The sequence below is a fragment of the Hyperolius riggenbachi genome, chromosome 11 (assembly GCF_040937935.1).
Source record: "Hyperolius riggenbachi isolate aHypRig1 chromosome 11, aHypRig1.pri, whole genome shotgun sequence".
NCBI lineage: Eukaryota > Metazoa > Chordata > Amphibia > Anura > Hyperoliidae > Hyperolius > Hyperolius riggenbachi.
This window is the reverse complement of record NC_090656.1, coordinates 155,020,170-155,046,330: the sequence shown is the minus strand read 5'-3', so window position 1 is coordinate 155,046,330 and position 26,161 is coordinate 155,020,170. Positions and strand designations below refer to the sequence as shown.

At 45.5% G+C, this 26,161-nt stretch overlaps 1 protein-coding gene across 2 annotated transcripts in view; it reads right to left on the bottom strand.

Moving 5' to 3' along the window:
• Positions 1-1,881: 1,881 nt before the first annotated feature.
• MMP2 (matrix metallopeptidase 2) overlaps positions 1,882-26,161 on the bottom strand; it is a 1,058,469-nt gene continuing 1,034,189 nt past the window's right edge. For both annotated transcript variants that reach the window (XM_068260421.1, XM_068260420.1), the window contains one exon: positions 1,882-2,688. In XM_068260421.1, the coding sequence (XP_068116522.1) occupies positions 2,585-2,688 (104 nt within the window). In that variant the 3' untranslated portion in view covers positions 1,882-2,584. The remainder of the gene's footprint in view (positions 2,689-26,161) is intronic.

Genomic DNA, 26,161 nt, shown 5'->3' with positions numbered 1-26,161 from the left:
CATGGTGCGCACCAGTCCAGCACGGCCGTCACTACGCAAACAGCTGCTTGCGGTGCGTTACACAGTGAGTTTGGTGTGTCAGTGTGAAGCAGTACTCTAATTACATTCCCTGATTGATGTATACACATGCAAGATGTTTGAAAGCACATTAGTCCTGCAATTTAGCATTCAATGTGATTTCTGCCCCTAAAACGCTGTTTTGCGTCAAATCCAGATTTTTCCCCGGGACTTTTGGCATCTATCCCACTCATCCATGCCCCCCTCTAGGTGTTAGACCCCTTGAAACATCTTTTCCATCACTTTTGTGGCCAGCATCATTTTTTCTAGTTTTCCAAGTTCGCCTCCCCATTGAAGTCTATCAGAGGGCCCAACCGTCCCGTTTTCGTTGGGACTGTCACGCTTTTGGGGGGCTCTCCCGCTATCACGGTATGAGCCCCCCAAGTCCCGGGCGGCAGTGGGCAGTGAGGGTAAAAAAAAAAAATGATTGAGGCGCCAGCCGCGGGTAGTGGGATACGGGACGCGTGCATCCCATTACTACCTCCCTCCCTCGGAATCTGGCCCCTGTGTGTCCCCCCGTTAACAGTGCGGAGCGGGCTGTCATTACCTGCGTCCATGCCTACCGATGTCCAGCTTCATTCTGCTTCCTGTGACGTCACAGGAAGCAGGAAGGCAGAATGAAGCTGGACATCGGTAGGCATTGGACGCAGGTAATGACAGCCTGCTCCGCACTGCAAACGGGGGGACACACAGGGGCCAGATTCCAAGGGAGGGAGGGAGGTAGTAATGGGATGCACGCGTCCCGCATCCCACTTACCCGCGGCTGGTGCCTCGATCTTTTTTTTTATTTTATTTTTTTACAGTGGCACCCATCCTCACCCTCCCCACGGCCATCCTCACCACCCACAGGCACCCTCACCCTCCTCACCACCCACGGGCACCTTCACCCTCCTCCCCACCCACGGGCACCCTCACCCTCCTCCCCACCCACGGCCATCCTCACCCTCCTCACCACCCACGGGCACCCCTACCCTCCTCCCCACCCATGGGCACCCTTACCCTCCTCACCACCCACGGGCACCCTTACCCTCCTCACCACCCACGGTCAGTCATCCTCACCCTCCTCCCCACCCACGGGCACCCTTACCCTCCTCCCCCGCCACGGGCACCCTCATCCTCCTCCCCAGCCATGGGCACCCTCATCCGCCTCCACACCCACGGCCATACTCATCCTCCTCCCCACCCACGGCCATCCTCACCCTCCTCCCCACCCACGGCCATCCTCACCCTCCTCCCCACCCACGGCCATCCTCACCCTCCTACCCACCCACGGCCATCCTCACCCTCCTCCCCACCCACGGGCACCCTTACCCTCCTCCCCACCCACGGCCATCCTCACCCTCCTCCCCACCCACAGGCACCCTTACCCTCCTCCCTACCCACGGGCACCCTCCCCAACCCTGGGCACCCTTACCCTCCTGAACCAGGATAGAAAGGACCAGTGTGGTTTGAATTATAAAACAACATATGTTTCTTATAAAAACTTTATGGTATGCGTGACTAGAGGCGTGGTGAGGGCGTGGCCAGGGGTGTGGCAGGGGCGTGGCTTACGTGTCCCTTTTTCTCATTTCAAAAAGTTGGGAGGTATGAGTCTATGGCGGTTTGCGAACGTTTGCGGAGGTTCGCGAACCTAAAATCGAAGGTTCGGTCCATCCCTAATCACCAGATGCCATGGCCACCAGGTTCTTTTAGCATGTTGGGGATATTCCCAGGTCACCCCTGACCTCCACAATCAGATACAGTCCACTTCCTATGCCACCTTCAATATCCTGTTCATGGCCAATGTGATAACCTCAAATAAACCTCAAATAAAAACCTCTCATAGCATAGTACTATAAAATGATTTAATATCATACAAAGGGTATTGCACTCACATAAAACAACGTAGAGTTTTATGCATGGGTCGGGGCTGTTTATTGCTATGTAATACTTTTTCACTGCCATGTAGTATCACATATAGTACATGAGGGAGATAGCCGATCACGTATGCTACATGATATATTACACATTTAGACTTGTTTGTTTCCTTTTTATGATACACAGTCATGTCTTACAAATTTAATTCATAAAAATGTCAATTTTGATTTCTGCACTCATGACTTTATTTGCAATAAAATACTTTTTTGAATGTGAAAAAAAGTTATATCCTCAAACCTATCAAGTCCTGACATCCATTTTATGGGCTGCAGCAATCCAAAACCTGAGGTGGCAAAAGTTTAAGCAAAAAAAGAGGTAATCTGTTTCTATACTTAAACATCAAAGTCTGGTTAATTTCTTTTCTCGTAAACAGTTGAGCACTGTGCATTGTAGGCTTCTTTACAGTATTAACCATTATAATAAATACACGTTTTTTATTGCAAAATCTTACATGGAGATTTTTAAACGTACATTAAAGTAGCTTTCCCAGCATTGTAATGGCAATCAATTAATAAGGTAATCTGTCAATATACTGGTACCAGACCAGATATCACAACAGTCCTTTGAAAATTAAGATCAAAACATAAATGACAAATGTGCAGCAAATTCTTCAGCAAGCTAGCCAGTCATTCTTAATGTTGCCAACTTTGACAATTTTAAGTATTTTATCTTCCATTTCATGATAATACTGGTCTTTGAAGAAAAAGCTGTAGCCTGAAAATGAAGAAGAACATATTTAGTAGGTAGAAACCTATAGCCATAGCATATCAATGAAACCAAATATAATGCAGACATAAAGAACTTCATATAATATTTTAACAGACTTAGAGTTACAAGGTGGGTCAGAATACTTGAGCTAGAGTATTGGGATTGATGTCAAGATTTGCAGTAACTTCCTTTTTTTTCTAGTGCCCCCTGTGGACCACGTTCTATTCAGTCAAAATCTTCACGTAGTAAAGAGCATTGAATATGGGTGGGGAGGAAGTGGCAGTTCTTCTCCTAAGAATGTCCCTTCCTCCCCTGACCCCGCCTATTTGAACTGCCCCTCCTGCGTTAATATTTAAAAACCTAGATTACCAATAGGAGTAACCAGAGAGCGCAACCAAATATATATAATTAGTTTGTAATGTATAAACATGTGTACAGGGCAGTTACATAGTTACATAGTTATTTTGGTTAAAAAAAGACATACGTCCATCGAGTTCAACCAGTATAAAGTACAACACCAGCCTGCTCCCTCACATATTCCTGTTGATCCAGAGGAAGGCGAAAAAACCCTTACAAGGCATGGTCCAATTAGCCCCTAAAGGGAAAAATTCCTTCCCGACTCCAGATGGCAATCGGATAAAATCCCTGGATCAATATCATTAGGCATTACCTAGTAATTGTAGCCATGGATGTCTTTCAACGCAAGGAAAGCATCTAAGCCCCCTTTAAATGCAGGTATAGAGTTTGCCATAACGACTTCCTGTGGCAATGCATTCCACATCTTAATCACTCTTACTGTAAAGAACCCTTTCCTAAATAAATGGTTAAAACGTTTTTCCTCCATGCGCAGATCATGCCCTCTAGTCCTTTGAGAAGGCCTAGGGACAAAAAGCTCATCCGCCAAGGTATTATATTGCCCTCTGATGTATTTATACATGTTAATTAGATCCCCTCTAAGGCGTCTTTTCTCTAGACTAAATAAACCCAGTTTATCTAACCTTTCTCGATAAGTGAGACCTTCCATCCCACGCATCAATTTTGTTGCTCGTCTCTGCACCTGCTCTAAAACTGCAATATCTTTTTTGTAATGTGGTGCCCAGAACTGAATTCCATATTCCAGATGTGGCCTTACTAGAGAGTTAAACAGGGGCAATATTATGCTAGCATCTCGAGTTTTTATTTCCCTTTTAATGCATCCCAAAATTTTGTTAGCTTTAGCTGCAGCTGCTTGGCATTGAGTACGATTATTTAACTTGTTGTCAATGAGTACTCCTAAGTCCTTCTCCAAGTTTGATATCCCCAACTGTATCCCATTTATTTTGTATGGTGCTAGACCATTAGTACGTCCAAAATGCATGACCTTACATTTGTCAACATTGAATTTCATCTGCCATGTATGTGCCCATATAGCCATCCTATCCAGATCCTGTTGCAATATGACACTATCTTCCCGAGAGTTGATGATTCTGCACAATTTTGTATCATCTGCAAAAATAGCAAAATTGCTCACTACTGCATCTACTAAGTCATTAATAAATAAATTGAAGAGCACTGGACCCAGAACAGACCCCTGTGGGACCCCACTGCTAACAGTCTCCCATTTTGAGTACGATCCATTGACCACAACTCTTTGTTTTCTGTCCATTAGCCAGTTCCCTATCCATGAACACAAACTCTTCCCCAGTCCTTGCATCCTCAACTTTTGCACCAGACTTTTGTGGGGAACAGTGTCGAAGGCCTTTGCAAAGTCCAAGTATATCACATCTACAGCATTCCCAATATCCATATTAGCATTCACTACCTCATAAAAGCTGAGCATGTTAGTCAAACAGGACCTGTCTTTAGTAAACCCATGTTGATGCTGAGAAATAAGATTATTTTCTACTATGAAGTCATGTATAATATCTCTTAGTAACCCCTCAAATAGTTTGCATACAACTGATGTTAAACTTACAGGTCTATAATTTCCTGGATCAGATTTTTTGCCCTTCTTAAATAATGGGAAAACGTGGGCTGTACGCCAATCCACTGGGACTCTGCCAGTTGCAAGAGAGTCACAAAAGATAAGATAAAGGGGTTTATCTATAACTGAACTTAATTCCCTTAGGACCCGAGGATGCATGCCATCCGGGCCAGGTGCCTTGTCTATTTTTAATTTATTTAGTCTTGCCTTCACTTCTTCCTGCGTTAAGTATTTAATATTACAGTTAGAAGATTGAGACTCTTCTGCCTCTGTAGTTTGCAACAGTGCTGTTTCTTTTGTGAAGACAGAAGCAAAGAAAGCATTTAATAACTCTGCCTTACCTTGGTCATCCACCATTGAGTTCCCATCCTCATCCTTTAGGAGTCCTATACAGTCAACCTTTCTTTTTTTAGAGTTAATGTACTTGTAAAACTTTTTTGGGTTAGATTTGATATCCTTAGCGATTTGTTTTTCAGCTTCAATCTTTGCCTGCCTAATTTCTTTTTTACAATTTTTATTGCACTCCTTATAATTGCTTAGTGCAGCCTCGGTCCCCTCCTGTTTTAAGACCTTATAGGCATTCTTTTTCCTCTTCATTTTATCTTTAACCTTTCTATTCATCCATAGAGGCCTTTTTTTATTCCTAGACATTTTGTTTCCATATGGGATATACACACTACAGTATTGATTGAGTATAAGTTTAAAAGCTTGCCATTTCCCTTCAGTGTCTTCCCCTTGTAGTACATTATCCCAGTTCACCAAACTTAGTGCCTGCCTAATTTGAGTGAACTTTGCTTTTCTAAAATTCATAGTTTTAGTGGTCCCGCTGCCCCGTGGCCTATCAGTCATCAGATCAAACGTTATCATGTTGTGATCACTATTTCCCAAATGTTCTTGAACCTGCACATTTGATACATTATCTGGTCTATTAGAAATGATCAGATCCAGTAACGCATTTTCTAGTTTCTAGGCTAAATTGCAGCCAGGGCGAGGGTGTCAAAATTGGGCCCCCCCCACGCTAACCAGGTATAGATGCCCGCAGTATAGATTAGCCTGGTCTAGTTGCACATAGTATAGGTAGCCAGCTATAGGTCCCCCCAGTATAGGTTAGCCAGGGAGGTGCCTCCACTATAGGTAGCCAGAATAGTTGCCCCCAGTATAGGTTAGATAGGCAGGTGTCCCCAGTATAGATTAGATAGGTAGGTGTCCCCAGTATAGGTTACTAGGTGGGTTCCTCTAATATAGGTAGCCAGTATAGTTGCCCCCAATATCGGTTAGATAGGTAGGTGCCCATAGTATAGGTTAGCTAGGTAGGTGCCTCCAAAATAAGTAGCCAGTATAGTTGCTACCAGTATAGGTTAGATAGGTGGGTATCTCCAGTATAGGTTAGATAGGTAGGTGCCCCTAGTGTAGGTTAAAAGGTAGGTGCCCACAGTATAAGTTAGATAGGTAGGAGCCCCCAGTATAGGTTAGGTAGGTAGGTGCCTCCAGTATAGGTTAGAAAGGTAAGTGCCCGCAATATAGGTTAAATGGGTAGGTGCCTCCCAAAATGGAGGGGGGAGTTAGCCATGGGGAGGGCAGCCCGCTTACTCCATACCTTCCTCTCCCCGGGGCTGCCCTCCGTGCTCCCTGCAGAGTAAAGCGCATTGAAGCGATGTATAGAGCAACTCACCTCCCTACGTTCCGATTGCCACTCACTTGCCGCTGGTTTCTTCTGCATAGCCGCCGATACACTCTCTACTTCCTGCTAAATAATGATCAATGATTAAGATGTTCATATTAGATTTGTCTCATGACCACAGGATGGTAACAGTCCCTGGCTTTGTTCTTCCATGAGACGATTCATCATAATTTACAAGCAACTCTCTTTATCCTTTATTCAGCGTTCTTTTTATAATAAGGAATCCTATTGGAACTATTTGACCGGACCTCTTATGGTCAAGTGTGTAGTTTTATATGTATAATTATTGGTTATGTCTTTTTTTTAGATTTGTATTACATATGCCATATAGAAGCTCAGTTTCCCCCTGACCCTTTCCTTCCCTTATGTGACGCAGGCCGCTTTCCTACAACAACACAATGGCTTCACTATATCTGCTGTGTGGCCACGCAACACTTTTCGCCTTCCTCCTTTTTCACTGACATCACTGACCTTTGTAATGATTTAAGGAGGATCCGAGCACTATAGTGTGGTCTCGGAAGAAGCCGATTAATCGGGCGACACACGTGTAAGACATTCTTACACTGTGGCTGCGGCGTTTGGAGCAGTGATTAGCGCAGGTAATTTAGCGGTTCTATGCTTTATGATTTATAGTGCTCGTATTCCCTTAGGAGTTTGACATTACTTGACTGCGGCTTCATATGGTATATAGGGGTTATTCAGGGTGTTTATAATTGTTACCAGTGACCTTATCCGGTTTGCACTTTATCTGTATATCACTAGGCATATGCACTTTATGTTTTTTTTTATTGTGATTGGTAGAATGTATTATTTATGTGGCATATGCTTTTGTTACACAATTGTATTCAGTATTTTGTACTTTTTTTACTGTTATTAGTCACAGCAACTCTGTGTAAGTGTGATAGAACACGGAAAAGCCGCCGCGTGTACTGGCGGCAAGGCGGCTGATTCCGCGTCCAGCGCGGCGGTTTGTCCGCAGCAGCGTGCGTCTGGTGTGGCTGGGTCTGTTAGTTCACACAGGTTGAGGAATACGCGCGCGTGCGCTGAGAGGCAGAACCTTTATGACAAACGAGGAGAGATCAGCTGACCAGGTTGGTCAGCTGACCTCAAGGCAAGTGGCTATTGGTTGATCGCTGATGGGTGGCGCCGGAGAGCGCTGCTCTATATAGAATCACTGCTGGTCACTCTCAGGTTGTCTGCCGTTGCGAACACTTACGTGGAAGCACTCAGACCTTAGTCAGATCCAACAGTGGTTTAGAACCAGGAGGACCTGGGAATTCACACTGAGCCAGATTACCTTTGTGTATTATTGTGTTATACTTCAGACTAGTTCCAGGGTGTCGAGACCACGGACCTCACACCTAAGATTAGGGACTCTGTGTTATCATTCTGTTATACTTCAGACTAGTTCCAGGGTGTTGAGACCACGGACCTCACACCCAAGATTAGGAACTCTGGGTTATCATTCTGTTATACTTCAGACTAGTTCCAGGGTGTTGAGACCACGGACCTCACACCCAAGATTAGGAACTCTGTGTTAACATTCTGTTATACTCCAGACTAGTTCCAGGGTGTCGAGACCACGGACCTCACACCCAAGTCTAGGAATACGCTGTACCATCATATTATACTCCAGACTAGTTCCAGGGTGTAGAGACCACGGACCTCACACCCAAGACTAGGCATTGTTGATATCTGTTATGACCTATTGCATTCCTGACTATCCCTCTGCTTTCTGATTCGGTACCTACCTATATCTGATTACCTGTTGCCAAACCCTGCCTGCCTTGGATACCGAATCAGTCTTCTGCCTTTGTACCTTATCTGTCTGTGTGTTGCCGACCTGGCTTGCCCGACCTAGAGAGCTATCTCTCTCTTTAAGAGATAGTCTCCAGACCTGCTAGTGACATCCACCTTTCAGGTGTCACTCACTCTCAGGTCCTTCCTACCTTCACCCTGGGACTCCACCCCTTTGGAGGTCTCAGGCTGCTGGAAGGTTTTCGTATTTCCCAAAAGGCAGTATCGCCCGTACTGCCAAAGACTACCTGCTCCTCGGGTGGTCGTACTCAAAGTTATTACGGTTGCACCAAACACTCACACTATAGAGGTGTCCAGAGGTTAGTTATACTTGGATTATCGGTGATTCTGCAGATCATCAATAATCGGGTATAATCTGTATTCTTGGTAATACTGCAGATCACCAATAATCATATTCTCTCTGTGTGCTGACACCGATCGTTACAGAAAGCTGCTTGTATATTTATTTTATTGGAACCCCTTTACCTGTGCTGTGAGATCTTATACCAACTTATATATCTTTATAGACAATATTCCCCCATTTACCAGTCCCTATTGTGGGTTTTAATGTGTTTGGTCCCCCTTTATTTCTCCCTTTGTTTTGTAAGTTTCCCTATTGTGTATTTTTGTCTTTTGTGTAAACTGATACATGACTAATTAACCACTTAACGACCGCCTAACGCCGATAGGCGTCAGCAGGTCGAAGTGGTGTTTCCATGGAACGCGGCTCGCAGGCGAAATGTAAACACGCGGGGAAGAAATCCCCTGTGTTTACATCATACGGCGCGTACGGCACAGCAGCACCGTAAAGGAGATCGGCAATCCCCGGCCTCTGAATGGCTGGAGATCACCGGCATCTGATAGGCTGAAGCGGTACAGAGGCGGTACAGGATGGATCGCCATCCTGTGCCGCCCATGGAGCGAAGGGGAGGGAGGGAAGGAGAGGGAGGGAGGAATAGCGCTGCAGAGGGGGCTTTGAGGAGCCCCCCCATCCGCTCGGCCACAAAGAGCAGCGGCGATTAAACCCCCCCCCCCCAGCAGGACATCCCCCTAGTGGGGAAAAAAGGGGGGAAGTCTGATCGCCCTGCCTCAAAGCTGATCTGTGCTGCGGGCTGGAGAGCCCACGCAGCACAGATCAGTGAAAAATACCCTGGTCCTTAAGTGGTTAATAAAAGTGAGATATTTATTATTGCATATAAATGGTGAGATGTGAGTTTTTTATGTTGTTCAATATTTAAAAACCTGTTAAAAATAAGCCACCATATAACTCTGCTACTTCGGGTTCCCATTGCTGCCTCCGGGTTCTCACCGCTGCCTCTTCCATCCTGTCAGCTCTCCCATTCTGCCTCAGTGTCCTCTCAAATACACTGACATTTTCACAGCAATGGCGCTGACCCGTAAGTATTTCAAACGTACTTCGGGTCAGTGCCATTGCTGTGAAGATGTCGGCAATATGAAAGGCTACTGCAGCAGAATGGCAGAGCTGACAGGATGGAAGAGGGGGCTATGGGAACCTGGTGTAGATGAGCTATGCGGTGGCTTTTTTTAAACAGGCTTTAGATTAGGAGTACTTGGAGGCGCTGTTGTGTTTTTCTACTTGGTTGAAATTGTCTTTTTATCATAAAAGAATAATAACCTCACCAATAGCTTCTTGTGACAGTTAACTAGCCATCCTTCTATTAAAGTGGACCTGAACTCTTGCACAGGACAGAAGGAAAACGAGATGCACTATGCATGTATTTAGTTTAGCCTGTCCAATTCCCCCTCATCTATGACTAATCACAACTGTAATTTGATTTCTCTGCTATGTCATCTTGCTGCTTTGGCAGAGCAGCTTATCTGTAAACACTGGATGTTAACCCTATGTTTGCTTCCATGGAAGCAAGAAGTAGACACACTGCAAATTTACAGCAGGATTTGTATCAGCTGTAACAAAGAAATGTTCTTTAAAGGTTATTATGCTATTGTGTATCTTTTAGAACAGAGAAGAAGTTCTGTGTGCAGGTCTGCTTTCATCCCAAAAGGCAAGCTTTTTAACTGCAATTAGCCTTTCAAAATTTAGCCCAGAATGCCTGAATAAATACACAGTACCAACTAATATGTTAAAATGCTCATCTCTAGAGCACGTTACTACTGCTGAGGGTTGCACTATAGCAGCATTGCATTGTATTCATCATCGTCCACACACCACATCTGAGTGCCTGCCTACTTTTCCTTATTTTTTTGTAATATGTTAAAATGTAGCCTGGCCAAGGCTGCAAACAAGAGGAGGGAGAAAGGGCCAGATTTGTACTTTCCAGTGCCCTAGGCCTGCTGTCACCAACCCCACCACCAAAAAATATTCTGTCCAACACTCTGACTAACGATCACTGGTTTGAATGGGCTCATTTCAGTTGTGCTGCTCTGCCCCCCATTCAACAAATAATTCCTGTAATTTGCGCTCCTGCCCGAATGTGCACAGCAGCCGATAGTGTTCTGAACATGCATAGTTGAGAAATTACACTGATGTATGACCGGTACTTGTCAAGAATGCATAACACTGTACCGGCCTCGGTTGCTGTGTACATCTGGGCAGGAGCGAGAAATTACAGGGAGTGCGAGTGGCCAGAGCATGCACTGCTTCCTTGTCCTCTGTGTGACTGGCTGCAGTCGGAGCCACAAACAGGTGGCAGGGCAGCGCAATGGAGAGAAGATCATCCAAAACATAGAACAGGTAAGTAGCAAACATCCTGTCAAGACCCACTTTGGATGTTCTGTTGTAATTCGATTGGACCTGAATTAGAGTGGACCTGCTCTAAAAGATACGCAACAACATAAGAAAAACATTTCTTTGTTACAGCTGATACAAATACTGCAATAAATCTGCAGTGTGTCTACTTACTGATTTCATGGAAGCCGACATATTGTTAAGATCCTGTGCTTTCAAATTAGCTTATATGTTGAGGCAGTCAGGTGACACAGTGTAGAGATCAAATTACAACTTGTGATTAGACACAGATGAGAGGGAATTAGACAGGCTATCTAAATACATACAGGGTACATTTCTGTATTTTTTCCTTCTGTCCTGTGCAAGAGCTCAGCTCCACTTTAAAGCATCTGAATGACATTTATTTATATTTGCTGAAAAATCTATGTATCTCTTTTGAATGCTGAATGTACATAGTGGTGTGCTCTAACATATTGACGGTATACAGGAACAAAGTCTGTAGAAGGCTTATTAGCAGAAAGCTTACTCTTTTTCTTTTAAGCCAATAAATGGTCTCATACTGATTCAAAACTATCTGCTTTCACTGATGGCTAAGATGATACAATGCTCTACTGCTACAGAAAAATAGAAGGATGCCAAACCATACACACTAGCATAGGTAGTAACAGCTCAGGTGACAGTTTAGCAATGAAAGGGAAGCAAACAACATTTTTATTCCTGCAGTTCTCATAGATGGTAGGAGCTGAAGGACAGAAAATGAGCCAGGAAAGAGTTAACTGAAGAAGAGAAGAGATCACTGCTAGCTAGAAAAAAAAGTGACAGTCATAAATTAGTTAGATAAGAGAGTAATTAACAACTGCTGGGGTCAGGGTCAAAGCTGTAAAGGTAGCCATACACTGGTCGATTTGCCATCAGATTCGACCAACAGATAGATCCCTCTCTGATCGAATCTGATCAGAGAGGGATCGTATGGCTACCTTTACTGCAAACAGATTGTGAACCGATTTCAGCCTGAAACCGTTCACAATCTGTGGTGATGGTGCTGCCGCCGCCGCCCCCCCCCCCCCCCCCCCCCCGCCCGCATACATTACCTGCTCCGCCGGCGCGACTGCCCCGGTCACCGCTGCTTCGTCTCTGCTCTGGTCTCCAGCATGCTTCACTTCTTCCTGCCCGGCAGGAATTTTAAACAGAGCGCCCTCTACTGTTTAAACTTCCTGCCGGGCTAGAAGAAGTGAAGCATGCCGGACCCGGAGACCAGAGCGGAGCCGGAGCAGCGGTGACCGGGGGCAGTCGCGCCGGCGGAGCAGGTAATGTATGCGGGCTCTATTGCGTCGGTCGTCGGGCACTCGAACACCGCTAGCGACGCGCTCCCTACCCGCAGGCGATCGACGGTAATTTTCCGCACGGAGCGATCGACGGCATCGGACGGGATAGATCGAAATTCGGCGTGTAGCGGGAACGATGTGACAGCAGATTCAATCCCAGTGATCGAATCTGCTGTCGATCTGGCGGGAATCGGCCTAGTGTATGGCCAGCTTAAAAGAGGTGAAGAAACCAGCAGAGCTCACTGATGTTTATGAATGCCTGCATTAAAACTCAGCGAGAACTTAGTTCTATCTGTTTTGTAATGTAGTCCATCATGAATGCGGCAGCCAGAATTATCCACTGCTCCCATCGCTCCACCATGGCGGATCCCCTCCTTGAATCCCTCCACTGGCTTCCTATCCAGTCCAGAATCAGATTCAAGATACTGTATCTGACCTACAAATCTGTCCACAAAACCTGTCCAACCTACATTTATGATCTTACTCAGAGGTACACACCTAGCCGCTCACCCCGCTCTTCCAATGAACTTCGCCTAACCGCCCCCCCGCATCACCCAGTCCAATGCACGCCTCCAGGACTTCTCAACAACTACTGCAACACTATGGAACTCCCTACCTCTACCCATTAGGGCAGACCCCTCTCTCAACATCTTCAAGAAAGCCCATAAAACTCACCTTTTCTATCTGGCCTACTACCCCTCACAAGTGCTCTAAACCCACAGCTGAACTCTGGTCCCCTACCTTTCGTGTCCTTACCTCTCCCTCTAGATTGTAAGCCTTTGAGCAGGGTCCTCCTCCATTTGTGTCCTACCTGATCATGCACCTCCATTACTGTGAACCCATGCTATGCATCTGAGTGAACCTAACTTGCCTAATCTCCATGCTCCCCTCCAGTGACTAAGCATTACCTTGTACTCATACTGTGCTGCATAATCTGGTCTTTCTTGTATTCAGGTATTGTCATTTTGCTGTATGTCACCCCTAAACATTGTCTGTAACCTAAACTAATGTCCAGCGCTGTGTAATATGTTGGCGCTTTATAAATACAATAAATAAATAATTAATAAATAAATCCCTGGTATTTCTCACATCGACTTGTATGTCCATCATACAGAGAAATGGATCATCAGGTGACAACAGATGCTGATTGTCATAACACACAGGAAGTGAGAGAGAAGCAGGGATTGGGGGACTCTGGAATTCATCTATTAGTGCAGAGCAGGGCGCTGGCTGGCTGCGCTGTGGGAGCAGAAGAGATTATTTACTTTGACATATTACCTCTTCTCTCTCCATGTCCTACCGCCCTTCTTACCTTATCTGATTTTATTGCTCTAGGCCATGGCCTTTGTGGCTTTCCCAGAAATCTGGGAAAGTAGTTAAAATGGCCGACATACTCACATAGTGGGAGGCACAGATGCAAGCAGGTGACTTGTCACATACATGCCCCTCTGCCAAGTTAGCTGTGCATCCCTCTCTGTGATAGGATGAGAGAGGCATGCACAGTTTCAGTTAGGCTAGCTGGGTAATTCAGTTAGAGAAACTGGTCCGGGCTGGTTTGTGTCTGAGTTAACTGAAAAAAAGATGGCAGAGGAGCCAAAGCAGAAAAATACAGAAAAGTTAATGACATTTGTTTTTATTCAATGAAGGAAAGAATGCTAAATTAAAAGCTTATAGTGGAGAGAGAACGAAGCCCAGAAAAACAGAGTGAGGGCTGGTGCACACCGAGCGGCTTTTTGGGCGTTTTCAGATCCGCTTGCGGCTGCGGATCTGCTTGGTCAATGTATCTCAATGGGGTGATGCACACCAGAGCGGCAGGCGTTTTGCAGAAACGAAAAATGCCTGGGTGAGGCATTTTTTGGATTGCGGATGCGTTTCTGCCTCAATATTAAGTATAGGAAAAACGCAAACCGCTCTGAAAAACGCCTGTTCAGAGCGGTTTTACAGGCGTTTTTGTTACAGAAGCTGTTCAGTAACAGCTTTACTGTAACAATATATGAAATCTACTATACTGAAAACCGCAGCAGCAATCCGCAAAACGCTAGCAAAACGCCTCATAAAAATAAAAAAAAGCGTTTAAAAATCTGCTAGCATTTTGCGGATCTGCTAGCGGGTTTTGGTGTGCACCAGCCCTAACTGACAGAAAAGGGAGAGAGATTGTGTCAGGCTGGAGAACAGGAGAAGGCAAGCAGCAGAAAAGAGATTATATGCAGCAGTGATGAGAAGTGAAGTGTTGCAGCTGAAGCTGTGAGAAGGGGATAGGCTGCCATACACAGAGAAATGAGTAAATTAAATAATGAAAGTAAGAAACACAGATAGAATGAAGCAAGTACAGAAAAAGGTGAAGGGATATTACTAAAAGAAACACAGCATGAGAAAGATGAACAGATTTAGGCCCCGTTCAGACTGCAGAACGCGGACCGCAACGCATGCGGACCGCAACGCGTACGAACGCACGCCATCCGCCTTCGTATGCGTTGCGTGGCTGATCCCATCTGAAAAGTGAATGGGACAGCCACGCGTTTTTACAAAAAATGCGTGCAGCATGCGTTCCCGGACCGCACAGGTCCGGAACGCATGCAGTGTGAACATCAGACATTGCACTGCATGCAATGTCTGATGTCGTGCGTGTCGGCCACCTGCACGCGTTTCCAAAACGCGGCTGGAAACGCGTGCAGTATGAACGAGGCCTTAGGCACTGAAGGAGCAGGACAATAGAGCATTTACTGTACATGCATATGTCAAGCATAGGCTGAGCAAAGTAAAGGTGAAGGACTGCATAGAGAGCGATACATATACAGAGAAATCAGCTGGGAAAATTATCTGTAGGAAAAGTGTATATCTGCAACTTTTTCTGCCAGAGACTGTCCGTTTGCGTTTTGCCTCAAGATAATTTTTTTTTTCATTTTGGTGAAGTTAAAGAAGTGACTGCCCAAATGCAAGTTTGCCTTTAACCTGTGTGGATAAAGTGTAACACTAGATATCTGTCACTCCAGTCTGTTTGCGTTTTGCCTCAATATAAATCTTTTTATTTTGGTGAAGTTAATGAAAGAAGTGACTGCCCAAGTTCAATTTTTCCCTTAACCACTTACAGAGCAACTGTCGTGAAAATCTTAAAATTTAAATCACATACAAATAAGAAGTACATTTCTTCCAGAGTAAAATGAGCCATAAATTACTTTTCTCCTATGCTGCTGTCACTTTCAGTAGGTAGTAGAAATCTGACATAACCAACAGGTTTTGGGTTAGTTCATCTCTTCATGGGGGATTCTCAGCATGGCCTTTATTCTTTATAAAGACATTCCCTGAAAAAGATGTAAACAAAGATGCTGGCTAGCCTCCCTGCTTGGTGCACACTTACTTGGCAGTTGGACGAAGCAACTGCCATTCACTCAGTGCTTTAAAAATAAAGAAAACCCTGAGAATCCCCCATGAGAAGATTGGCTAGTCAAAAATCTGCTGGTAATGCCAGGTTTCTACTACTTACTGTAAGTGACAACAACAAAGGAGAACAGTAATTTATGGCTCATTTTACTCTGGAAGAAATGTACTTATTTGTTTATGTTAATATGTATTTTAAATTTTAAGATTTTTGCGACAGAGGTTCTTTAAAGAGGAGAGAGAGAAGAGGCGGGGCCAGGCAGGGACTTCAGGACAGCATCGTGGGACAAGACTTCTCGGGTAAATATAACTTTCTTTTACTTGTAGGCTGCCAGATTTTTGTTTTCACTCAGATTTTTGTTTTTATTTCAAATTGAATTCTGGTATCCGACTGGATTCTGATATCAAAGCTTCTTAACTGTTTTAGAAACTAAAAATCTCTCTCTCTCTCTCTCTCTCTCTCTCTCTCTCTCTCTCTCTCTCTCTCTCTCTCACTACTCCTGGGCTTTTCTTGTGGTTGAAGAGATGAGTGAACTGTGACACCACACTTAAAAAAAAAAAAAAAAAGGAAGCAGCGAAGCTTCCCCATATTGGAGCATTGGATTTGGTAAAGTCTTAAGCCAATGTGTTGACTCACCACACAGCCCTGCACCCGGCATATGTCTCATATGACTGTCTATAAGTAAGCTCTAGGTTAGCAGGAATGGTTGCATGGCCACCTAGCTTTTCATTCTTCCCACCCTTGCCCTGGAATCTTCCAGACTTCAAAGTGCTGTCCTTTGCTGTGTGTGTGGTTGGTGGTATAGTGGTGAGCATAGCTGGCCTCCACGCAGTTGACCTGGGTTCAATTCCCGGCCAAGGGATGTGAGCTTGCTTTTGACATACTAAAAATCCTGGCAAGACCAGAGAGAGGGGTGGGGGTGGTCCTTTTTGCTATTGAACCTGTAATCCGGGATCGGATACCTGGGAGAAATCCGTGGATATCCGGGTCGGTAGTAGCTAGCTATCCAGATTTCTGTCCAACTATCCGGAATCCGGATCCGGACGGATAGGGTAAAAATGGTCGGATATCCGAAATCCGGATGAGCATCCCTGATACGAACACTTGACTAATCTTCTACACAAGCTACACAGGCTATGGTGACAATTTGTAGGGCATGGAGGGTGGCTAGGGCCCCACTAGTGAAGGACAACACATTTTCCCCATATACACCACTATGGGGTAACCCACACCTTAAACATTTTCAGACTATTCCAGATCCTATAGTGTGGGCTAGGTATGACATGAAAACTATGGCACATATCCAACAGGGGAACTCCATCTTATCCTTCGATAATCTTAAATCTCAATATGGCCTTCCAAACCAGCTCCTATTTAGATATCTCCAGCCGCGCCATGCCTATAGTTCACAGTTTGGCAGACAACCCCCCGCGTTAAGCACTGATTAGCTGGAACAACTCCTCTTGACCAGAGATGTACCAAAAACGCTCTCAGCTATACAAAATGCTATTAACACAAAATAACAATAAACTGGACAAATGCTTGAATAAGTGGCAAACAGATGTAGGAGAGCTTGATAGGGACGATGGGACGAAATTCTGGAATTACACCCCACCTCGGTTATCTCAGCTAAGGATCAATTGGTGCAAACCAAATTTCTACATAAGGCATATTTGACCAGGGTTGCTCGGGTAGTACTTTTTAAAACCCGACCGGATCCGGATACCCAGATTTCCGGATCCGATCATGATATCCGGATCCAACCTTGCGGATATCCGAGTAAATGCGGATATCCGACCAAATTACCCGTGGATACCCGACCTATTCGGGTATCCGGGTAGAAAAACCAGACGTGCCCTGTAAATAGCTTTAAAAAGGGTTTTTAGGGTAAATGATGCATGTAGCATCATGTTTTTTTTTAAGGGAAACACTAATTTATTATATGGTGGACATAAAATGAAAAAAAAAAAAAGCTGTCAATTAACATCAGGACTAGGTTCCAGACAGCGGTCGTGCAGCCCACATTGTGTCAAAAGTCCAATCGCACAACTGGGACATGACAGTTTTCAGCCCAGACACCTCCAAAAAATGACACCGCAATTGTGTTTTGGGTTGAATATAGGTGGTGGTATCAGCAGCAGTGGCCTGTGGCACCATGGTGGTGGGAGCCAGCGCCAGCTTGCTTCAGCCTCTCAAACTCCTCATGCTCAATGTCACAGGAGACCCTAGTGGTCAGACCTCAAATGGCCTTCCAAACGGTGCCAGCGCACGGATCGTGCTAACTCTGGTCGCAGTCAATGCGCAGGAACCGTTGGGAATTATGGGAGAAAAGCGCTATAGAAATGTTATTGTATTGTATTGTATTGTATAATTAGCCGCAGACAAACCAGAAGGGAGCCTGTGAGATACGGTAATTACAAAATACACACTAATTCAGGGTATAACTGCCACCACCTCGGTTACCATGGGCCCGAGGAGCCCGCTGACTGACTAGTCCTGCGAATAAAAACGGTTAAACACACTCTATTCTGTCTAGCCAACAACAACCAATAGTAGCGTCTCTTCAGAGACCCGGGATCAGTTCTGTGCGTGCTGAATAGTAGGGTAGCTAGAACAACAACTGACGATAGTGTCGGTTTATTAAAAGCAATATAAATAATTAATATATGCAGACAATTATTAAAATCAACAATTATTAAAACAGTAATAGCCAGTATGCAAAAATAAAAGAAGGGAGAAAAAATAATAGTTCCTGGAAAGATGTCCTTTAGTGGGAAAACTTGTAAAGTTCTTGGGTTTCAATCAAAGTTCAGAGTTCAGACCAGGTGGATGCCAGCATATCCTCAAGCTGGCACAGATGAGTTCAAGATGTTTCAGGGTGGAGGACACTGAGTTTGTCTCCTCTGCCATTCTTATGCCCCTGATCCAGTAGGAGGGAGTGAGGGCAGGGCCACACACCCACTTAGAACATGAGATGAGTCCTTCCCTTGTCCTGGGGACCAGAAATCATGTCTTAACCACATATGGGCTCTATCTCACAGAACCGTACAGGTCAGGACAGATTTACTAATATTTTCAGGTCTGCCTCGATTTACCCAGCAGCCTGATACCAAACATGAGGGGTGGGACCCCTGTGGTATCATCAGGGCACTTTCGAACTGCCTAACTGACAGTCTTTACCTCAGAATGTTCTGAAATGTTCTCAGAACCAGCGCCAGACAGGGCCCTACATGCTCTGCCAGCCTGGCAACACAGAAAATATGACACATATAGCATTTTATGGAATATGATCTACATCTGGGATTGACAGCAGGTCATCCCTAGGTGAGGTTCTTTTTGAAGCTGGCAGCAGCAAGCCACATGTCGGCTCCCCTGCTGGGGGAAGGAGCCAGAGTGTCTGAGTTTTCCCACTCTAGATTGCTTCTGTCATGGTGCTTGTCACCTATACCTGATGGATGGGCCATCAGCACAGCTTGAAGCCAGGGACTCTCTGCAGTTAAGCTGATGCTATCTCCCTGCTGAGAAAAGACTCAGCTGCTCCAGATTCTATCGATCTGAAGCGCAATCGATGCAGAGAATCAAGTGTGATCGCTTCACGGGCGGTTCCAGGACGCGTCTGCGGCCCCGCAACCGTCCGTGACACTCAACAATATGTTTTTTGGCCAGATGGGTGATGAAGCTGGAGGTGCCATACTTGTAGGGGTCACAACCTCTGCTCATCTGTATTTTGCACACATTGCATATGGCAAACTTGCTGTCCAATGAGGGCAGAGTGAAAAACCGCCAGATTGGGGAGGTGAAGATTCCCCTGTGGCCTGAATGGGATGCTGCGGCTTTTCTCCCTGTGGCGGTTGGGGGTTGAGTGGTGCGGCTGGTGGTAGCGGCAGAAAGATGTGGGTCCCGCATTCCATGGCCACTGTCTGCAATGCTGATCCTCCGTGCGAAACCCACCGACGCATCCTCAGAGTCAGAGCTGACATCCCCATCCTGTGGATGGTAGGCACGGTCCTTCATCCCATCATCACTATCATACCCCCCCTCCTCAAAACCCAGAACATCCTCCTCAAACTCCCTGCGGCTAACAGCCCTGAGTTCAATTGTGGCGCCTGGAGCGAAAAGCTCGCTGACTGAGGGTAGGCTGCCTGCTGGGTTCGACAATGACACGGCAGACCTTCTGAAGGTAGCCGTAATATTGCTCCCTGTCCTCTTGCCCTTGCTGCCCCTCCCCCGGTGCCAGCAGACATAGTACAACTTATACGGGATGATGTCACCAGATGATGTGGGGTACTTTTACTTTAATAAAATCAGTGTTGGACTTTAAATCAAATCAGCACGGAGTGACAGACCGCAGAGTAGAGGACAGACAGTGCACACTATCTGTCTAACTGTCACACTGACAATGCTCAGCATAGCAGCAATGCAGTAAACTGTAGTAAGCTAACACTGTACTACTCTAACAACTAACTGCAGTACTAACTAACTATATAATACTAGGCTGACCATGTGTCCTCTTTTGCCCGGACAGGTCCACTTTTTCAGACCTGTCCGGGCTGTCCTCCCGGATATTTAATCTGTCCGGAGAGCCGAACACACTTGCAGAGATCCATTGAGGCTGAGATGAGCCGAACACTGCGAGTCAGTGGCAGAAGAACTGCTTGCAGAGATCCATTGAGGCTGAGATGAGCCGAACACTGTGAGCCAGTGACAGAAGAACTGCTTGCAGAGATCCACTGAGGCTGAGATGAGCCGAATACAGCGAGCCCAAGGCAGAAGAACCATTTGCAGAGATTCTCTGCAAACGGTTCTTCTGCTGCTTGGGCTCGCAGTGTTTGGCTCATCTCAGCCTCAGTGGATCTCTGCAAGTGGTTCTTCTGTCGCTGGCTCACAGTGTTTGGCTCATCTCAGCCTCAGTGGATCTTCTCTTTCTGCAAGCTGTTCTTCTGCAGCTTGGGCTCCCAGTGTTCGGCTCATCTCCTTCAGCTCCTGACTCCTGACTCAAACGGCTCTTCCTCGGGCTAGGCAGTGAGTGGTCAATCCCTTCCTGCTGCTCTGCTCCACCTCCAGCCGCCCCCATCCACTGAGACAGAGAAAATTGCAGAGCAGAGGGGTGGAGACAGCCAGAGACAGCCTGAGTTCAGTGGGACTCACGCTGGGCTGATCATTGGTGCTGTTTGTGTGTGACCTGTGGGAGCAGCTCAGCAGCACAGCCTGAGCCCTGAGTTCAGTCTGTCAGTGTCAGTGAATTGATTCAAGTCATGCTGGTGCTGTGTGGGCATCCTGTGGGAGCATAAGGGCCTGAGTTGTTAGCAGTGAAGTCACTGCTGTGCAGAGCCGGGACAAGGTCCTCCAGCACCCAAGGCTGAGACACCAAAGTGCGCCCCTCCATTCCTGCCTCCCCAGCCATCACACACTGATTGCTATTAGACTAAGAGGCACCACAGGGCCCACAATCTCCCCAACACCTTAATATCTAGTTATCTGGCTTGCAGTCACTGCCATGTATCCCCTTTCCCTATTTCTTTGTGCTTCAAACACAATTAGGAATGACAGCTGAATGAATTCTGCGCCCCCTCCTACACTGCGCCCTGAGGCTGGAGCCTCTCCAGCCTATGCCTCGGCCCGGCCCTGCTGCTGTGTGGCCAGCCTGTGGGAGCATAAGGGTCTGAGATTCTAAGCTATACTGGGGCCATATTCCTATCTAACCTATACTGGGGCCATATTCCTATCTAACCTATACTGCGGACATATACCTTGTCCGCACATTTGTGGGGAAATCTGCCAATCTCATTGCATTTTGTGGAAAATTCTTCTGCGAATCTGATTGCATTTTGTGGTTGGCAGGCCCTCCACCATGTGGTCTGGAAAAAAAAACGTCCCTCCATGCCCACGAAGTTGAACAGCACACTGCTAAGGTCTTGTATATTTGGCCCCACCCATGACCACGCCCACATGCTGTTGTGATCGTCCTCTTTTTTGGAAATCAAAATATGGTCACCCTATATAATACAATACAATAACACAGTAAATCATATTCCCTAACCTATACTGTCCTGCTGGCCTGCACAGCACACACAGACACAGACAGGCCGTAACTGAGTGAATGAAATCAAACAATTACACTAGCTAGCTTAAAAAACAATAGAACAATAGTGTAGTGAAGGTGTTTAGCACTCAAAGCTTTAGGTTTATCACTGTATACAGGCAGCACTTGCTAAGCCAACAGTACTGGAGCAAGTCTGTCAGTGACCAGCCAGCCAGCCACACAAGCAAGGATGATCTGTCTCATCATGCGAACCCTCCTTTTTACACATGGGGGCTGGCCAGGGTTCCATTCTGTGATTGGGTGCCAGGGCTTAGGCTGGGAGGCCTCTGATTGGCTCAATGAGGTCAGGTGGGGCTGGCCAGAGTTCCCCTCTGTGATTGGTTGCTAGGGCTTCTGCTGGGAGCCCTCTGATTGGCTGGGAGCCCTCTGATTGGCTCAATGACATCATCTCCCTTGTTACAGTACCCGGATCCGGATATCCGTCGGATATCCGCGGGTATCCGGATTATGCGGCCAGATATCCGCATAGAGCTATCCAGATATTGGCCCAGGTATCCGGAATCCGGATTCGACCGGATAGCGGAAAAATGGTCGGATACCCGCGTTATCCGGGTACCCGGGTTCCGGATGAGCATCCGTGCAAACTACGCTTCCCTTAGATCCAGGTCTGATGCTCCTTGGAAAACTGTTGGAAAACACTCTTACCAGATATAAACAAATACTAGTCAGAACTTTGTGCTTTCAAGCTAGGATAGAAATAATAAAACTTTGGAAGAACTCTTCTGTGCCAACTCTGGGGATATGGGCAAAAGCTATCAATCACTCGTTACCACTGTACAAAAGGCACGTATATGAACAGACGGTGTCCTAAAAAGTATCATAGGGTGTGGGATATTTGGGAGGACAAAATTATGGATGCTACAAATTCTAACTTTATACCTATACTGGATTGAGCTCTTACAAGTATTGACCTGGGGGGGAGGGAGCCAGGTGGGACTCCGGACGGAGGCAGTCACTTTTTTCTTTTCTTTTCTCTTCCTTTTCTTCTTCTTACAGCATTGTGCAATGGATTCCATTTACAAGTCTAATAATTAAGTACCAAATGAATAGTGATGCTGATTGACATTTTACTTGATGTAACTTCTACAGTATATTATATTGAAGTAATGTATGTTGCCATATGATTTGATTTTTTACAATGATCTAACTGTATATGCACTATGCTGTAAATTTCCTTTTCATAAAATCAATAAAATTTCAACTGTTAAAAAACAAAAACAAAACAGTGTGCTCCATGGCCATACAATTTAGTACACAAATTAATTTCCCCCCTTTTCTGCCCACCAACAGAGATTTCTGTTGGTGGGTTCTGATCGCTGCTGCAGTCTTTGCTTTTTTTTAATAATTTATAATTTATTTATTTTTTAATAAAGTGTCCTATTTTTTTTTAAATTTCCCTCTCTCCATCCCCCCTCCCCCCCCATCTCCCCAGGCATCAACCGGAGATCACTTTGTGAGCCACTCAAGGGGACAGCCCAGTTACAGAACTGTCTCCGGCAGGAGATCACAGCACTGTACAATGTAAACAACAGCTTTTTAAAAAGAATTTACAGCCGGTCAGCCACGATCACGCTGGCATTCTGAACATGGAGCTCCGCGTCTCAGCAACGATCACGCGAGTGTTCCTTGATAATCTCCGCCTCAAGGACTTGACGCCAATCGGTGTAAGGCGGTCCTGGGGGAGCAACTCTGCAGCTGCCGATCGGCGTTAGGCGGTCACAGAGTGGTTAACCTGTGTGGATAAAGTGTAAGACTAGATATCTGTCACTTTTGTCAGAAAGAATAGTATATTTATGAAGTATACTCATCAGCAGTCTCCTGTAGATATGCCTCCTCCTCTCCCACAATTTGTCTATGAATCACAGTCAGCAGGCATATTGTTGCCAATCAGACTACACTCACTCCTGGAGCCCCACCCTCCCTTATAAAAGGCGGGGTACTCCGGCCGTTTTACTCACTCATCTGCCTACAGTAATTAGTGAAGGGATAGCTGCTGACAGACTCTGCTAGGGAAAGCTTAGTTAGGCTCTTGTAGGCTTGTTAGCTTGCTCCTGGCTGATTGTTACTCCTTATATAGCACCCCACAACAGCTCCCTCCTTCCTTCCCTTCTACCTCCCTGTTGGTTACCTGCGTGCGTACTACTACTGTCTACTACTACTTCTACTACCCGTTCAGTTAATTTTTTCCACTGTTAGTGTGTGATTTTATTAGCTTCTGTACTGTGTAATAATGAATAACAGTTAGTCAATTCACAGGCCAGCATCCGTTGAGTGACCTGTGACTGTCACCTTCCCGACCCTATTGATTGATTGCGTCTGACCGCGTGTGACCGATTTTAAATGGAGAAGTGACCACTGGCAGAGGAGAGAACTTAGGTGACCTCCCAGTAACTGTCTCGGGCTCGAAACATCGAGACAGGGCATCGGCTTTAATATTTTTGTTACCAGGTTTATAGGTAATTATGAACCGGAATCTAGAGAAGAATAAAGCCCAGCAGGCCTGCCTGGGGTTGAGTCTCTTGGCTCCCTCAATGTACCCTAGATTTTTATGATCTGTATATACTGTAATCACATGCTCCACTCCCTCCAGCCAATGACGCCACTCCTCAAAGGCCATCTTAACCGCCAACAGTTCTCTGCTCCCAATATCGTAATTTTTCTCTGTTGGAGAAAATTTACAGGAGAAAAAAGCACATGGGTGTAACCGTCCCTGCAGTCCTGAGTGCTGAGACAGTACTGCCCCCACTCCCATCTCAGAGGCGTCCACCTCAATGATGTAAGTGTCACATCCACATGTCTAAGAATAGGCGCGGAACAAAACAATTTTTTTCAGTTGCATGAAGGCTTCACAAGCCTCCTCAGACCATTTGTAGGTATCAGCCCCTTTTTTAGTCAAGGAAGTGAGCGGAGCAACCACTGAGGAGAACCCTTTTATAAACTTTCTGTAATAGTTGGAAAAGCCAAGGAATCTTTGGAGTGCCTTCAGACCAGAAGGTTGAGGCCACTCCAAGACTGCTGATACCTTCTTTGGGTCCATGGATAGACCATTATTGGAGATGATGTAACCCAAAAACGGCACTTCAGTGACCTCAAATACGCATTTTTTGATTTTTGCGTATAAACAATTTTGCCTCAGTTTGTTCAAAACAAACTTGACCTGTTCCCTGTGTTCCTGTTAAGTCTTCGAGAAAATCAAGATGTCGTCTAAATAAAAAACAACAAAATGACCCAGCACCTCTCTAAAAATTTCATTAACTAGCTCCTGAAACACTGCAGGGGCATTACACAACCCGAAGGGCATCACCAGGTATTCGTAATGCCCATCAGGTGTGTTGAAGGCTGTTTTCCACTCGTCCCCCTGCCTGATGCGAATCAAATTGTATGCCCCCCCTCAGGTCCAGTTTAGAAAAGATACGAGCACCAGAAACTTGAGAAAAGAAGTAATTAATCAAAGGCAAGGGGTAACAGTTTTGAATGGTAATTTTGTTCAATGCTCTATAGTCGATACAGGGACTGCTGGTGTTGGTCCACTGTGTTTTATCAAGGGCAGGGTCAACACAGCTAGCTATCAGGAGATTTTGGAGCACTTCATGCTTCCATCTGCTGAAAAGCTTTATGGAGATGAAGATTTCATTTTCAGCACGACCTGACACCTGCTCACAGTGCCAAAACCACTGGTAAATGGTTTACTGACCATGGTATTACTGTGGTCAATTGGCCTGCCAACTCTCCTGACCTGAATCCCATAGAGAATCTGTGCGATATTGTGAAGAGAAAGTTGAGAGACGCAAGACCCAACACTCTGGATGAGCTTAAGGCCGCTATCGAAGCATCCTGGGCCTCCATAACACCTGAGCAGTGCCACAGGCTGATTGCCTCCATGCCACGCCGCATTGAAGCAGTCATTTCTGCAAAAGGATTCCCGACCAAGTATTGAGTGCATAACTGAACATAATTATTTGAAGGTTGACTTTTTTTGTTTTAAAAACACTTTTCTTTTATTGGTCAGATGAAATATGCTAATTTTTTGAGATAGGAATTTTGGGTTTTCATGAGCTGTATGCCAAAATCATCAATAAGAAAAACAATAAAAGGCTTGAACTACTTGAGTTGTGCGTAATGAATCTAAAATATATGAAAGTCTAATGTTTATCAGTACATTACAGAAAATAATGAACTTTATCACAATATGCTAATTTTTTTTAGAAGATCCTGTAGGACATGCATCTGTTTTTAAAGTTTCTGAAATCCGACCTATCTCCTGAAAATGTCTCTGGGAGAGCCATCTTGGGCTCCAAGACATGAGTGGGAGGCACTGATGACGCAGGCCCCTGCAACACACGCACAGCATCAGATAACTGATTTAATTGGGTCTGCTGTGAGTTGACTGTGGCAGTTAACTGATTGACTGCTGTGGTTAAGGCCTGAACCTGCTGACATAAGGCGTCCATAGTTTTATGGTCTGTTGTTCTGTAACGATTATCAGTGTATGGCTCAGAACCTAACAGATGTCAGTATTTTATT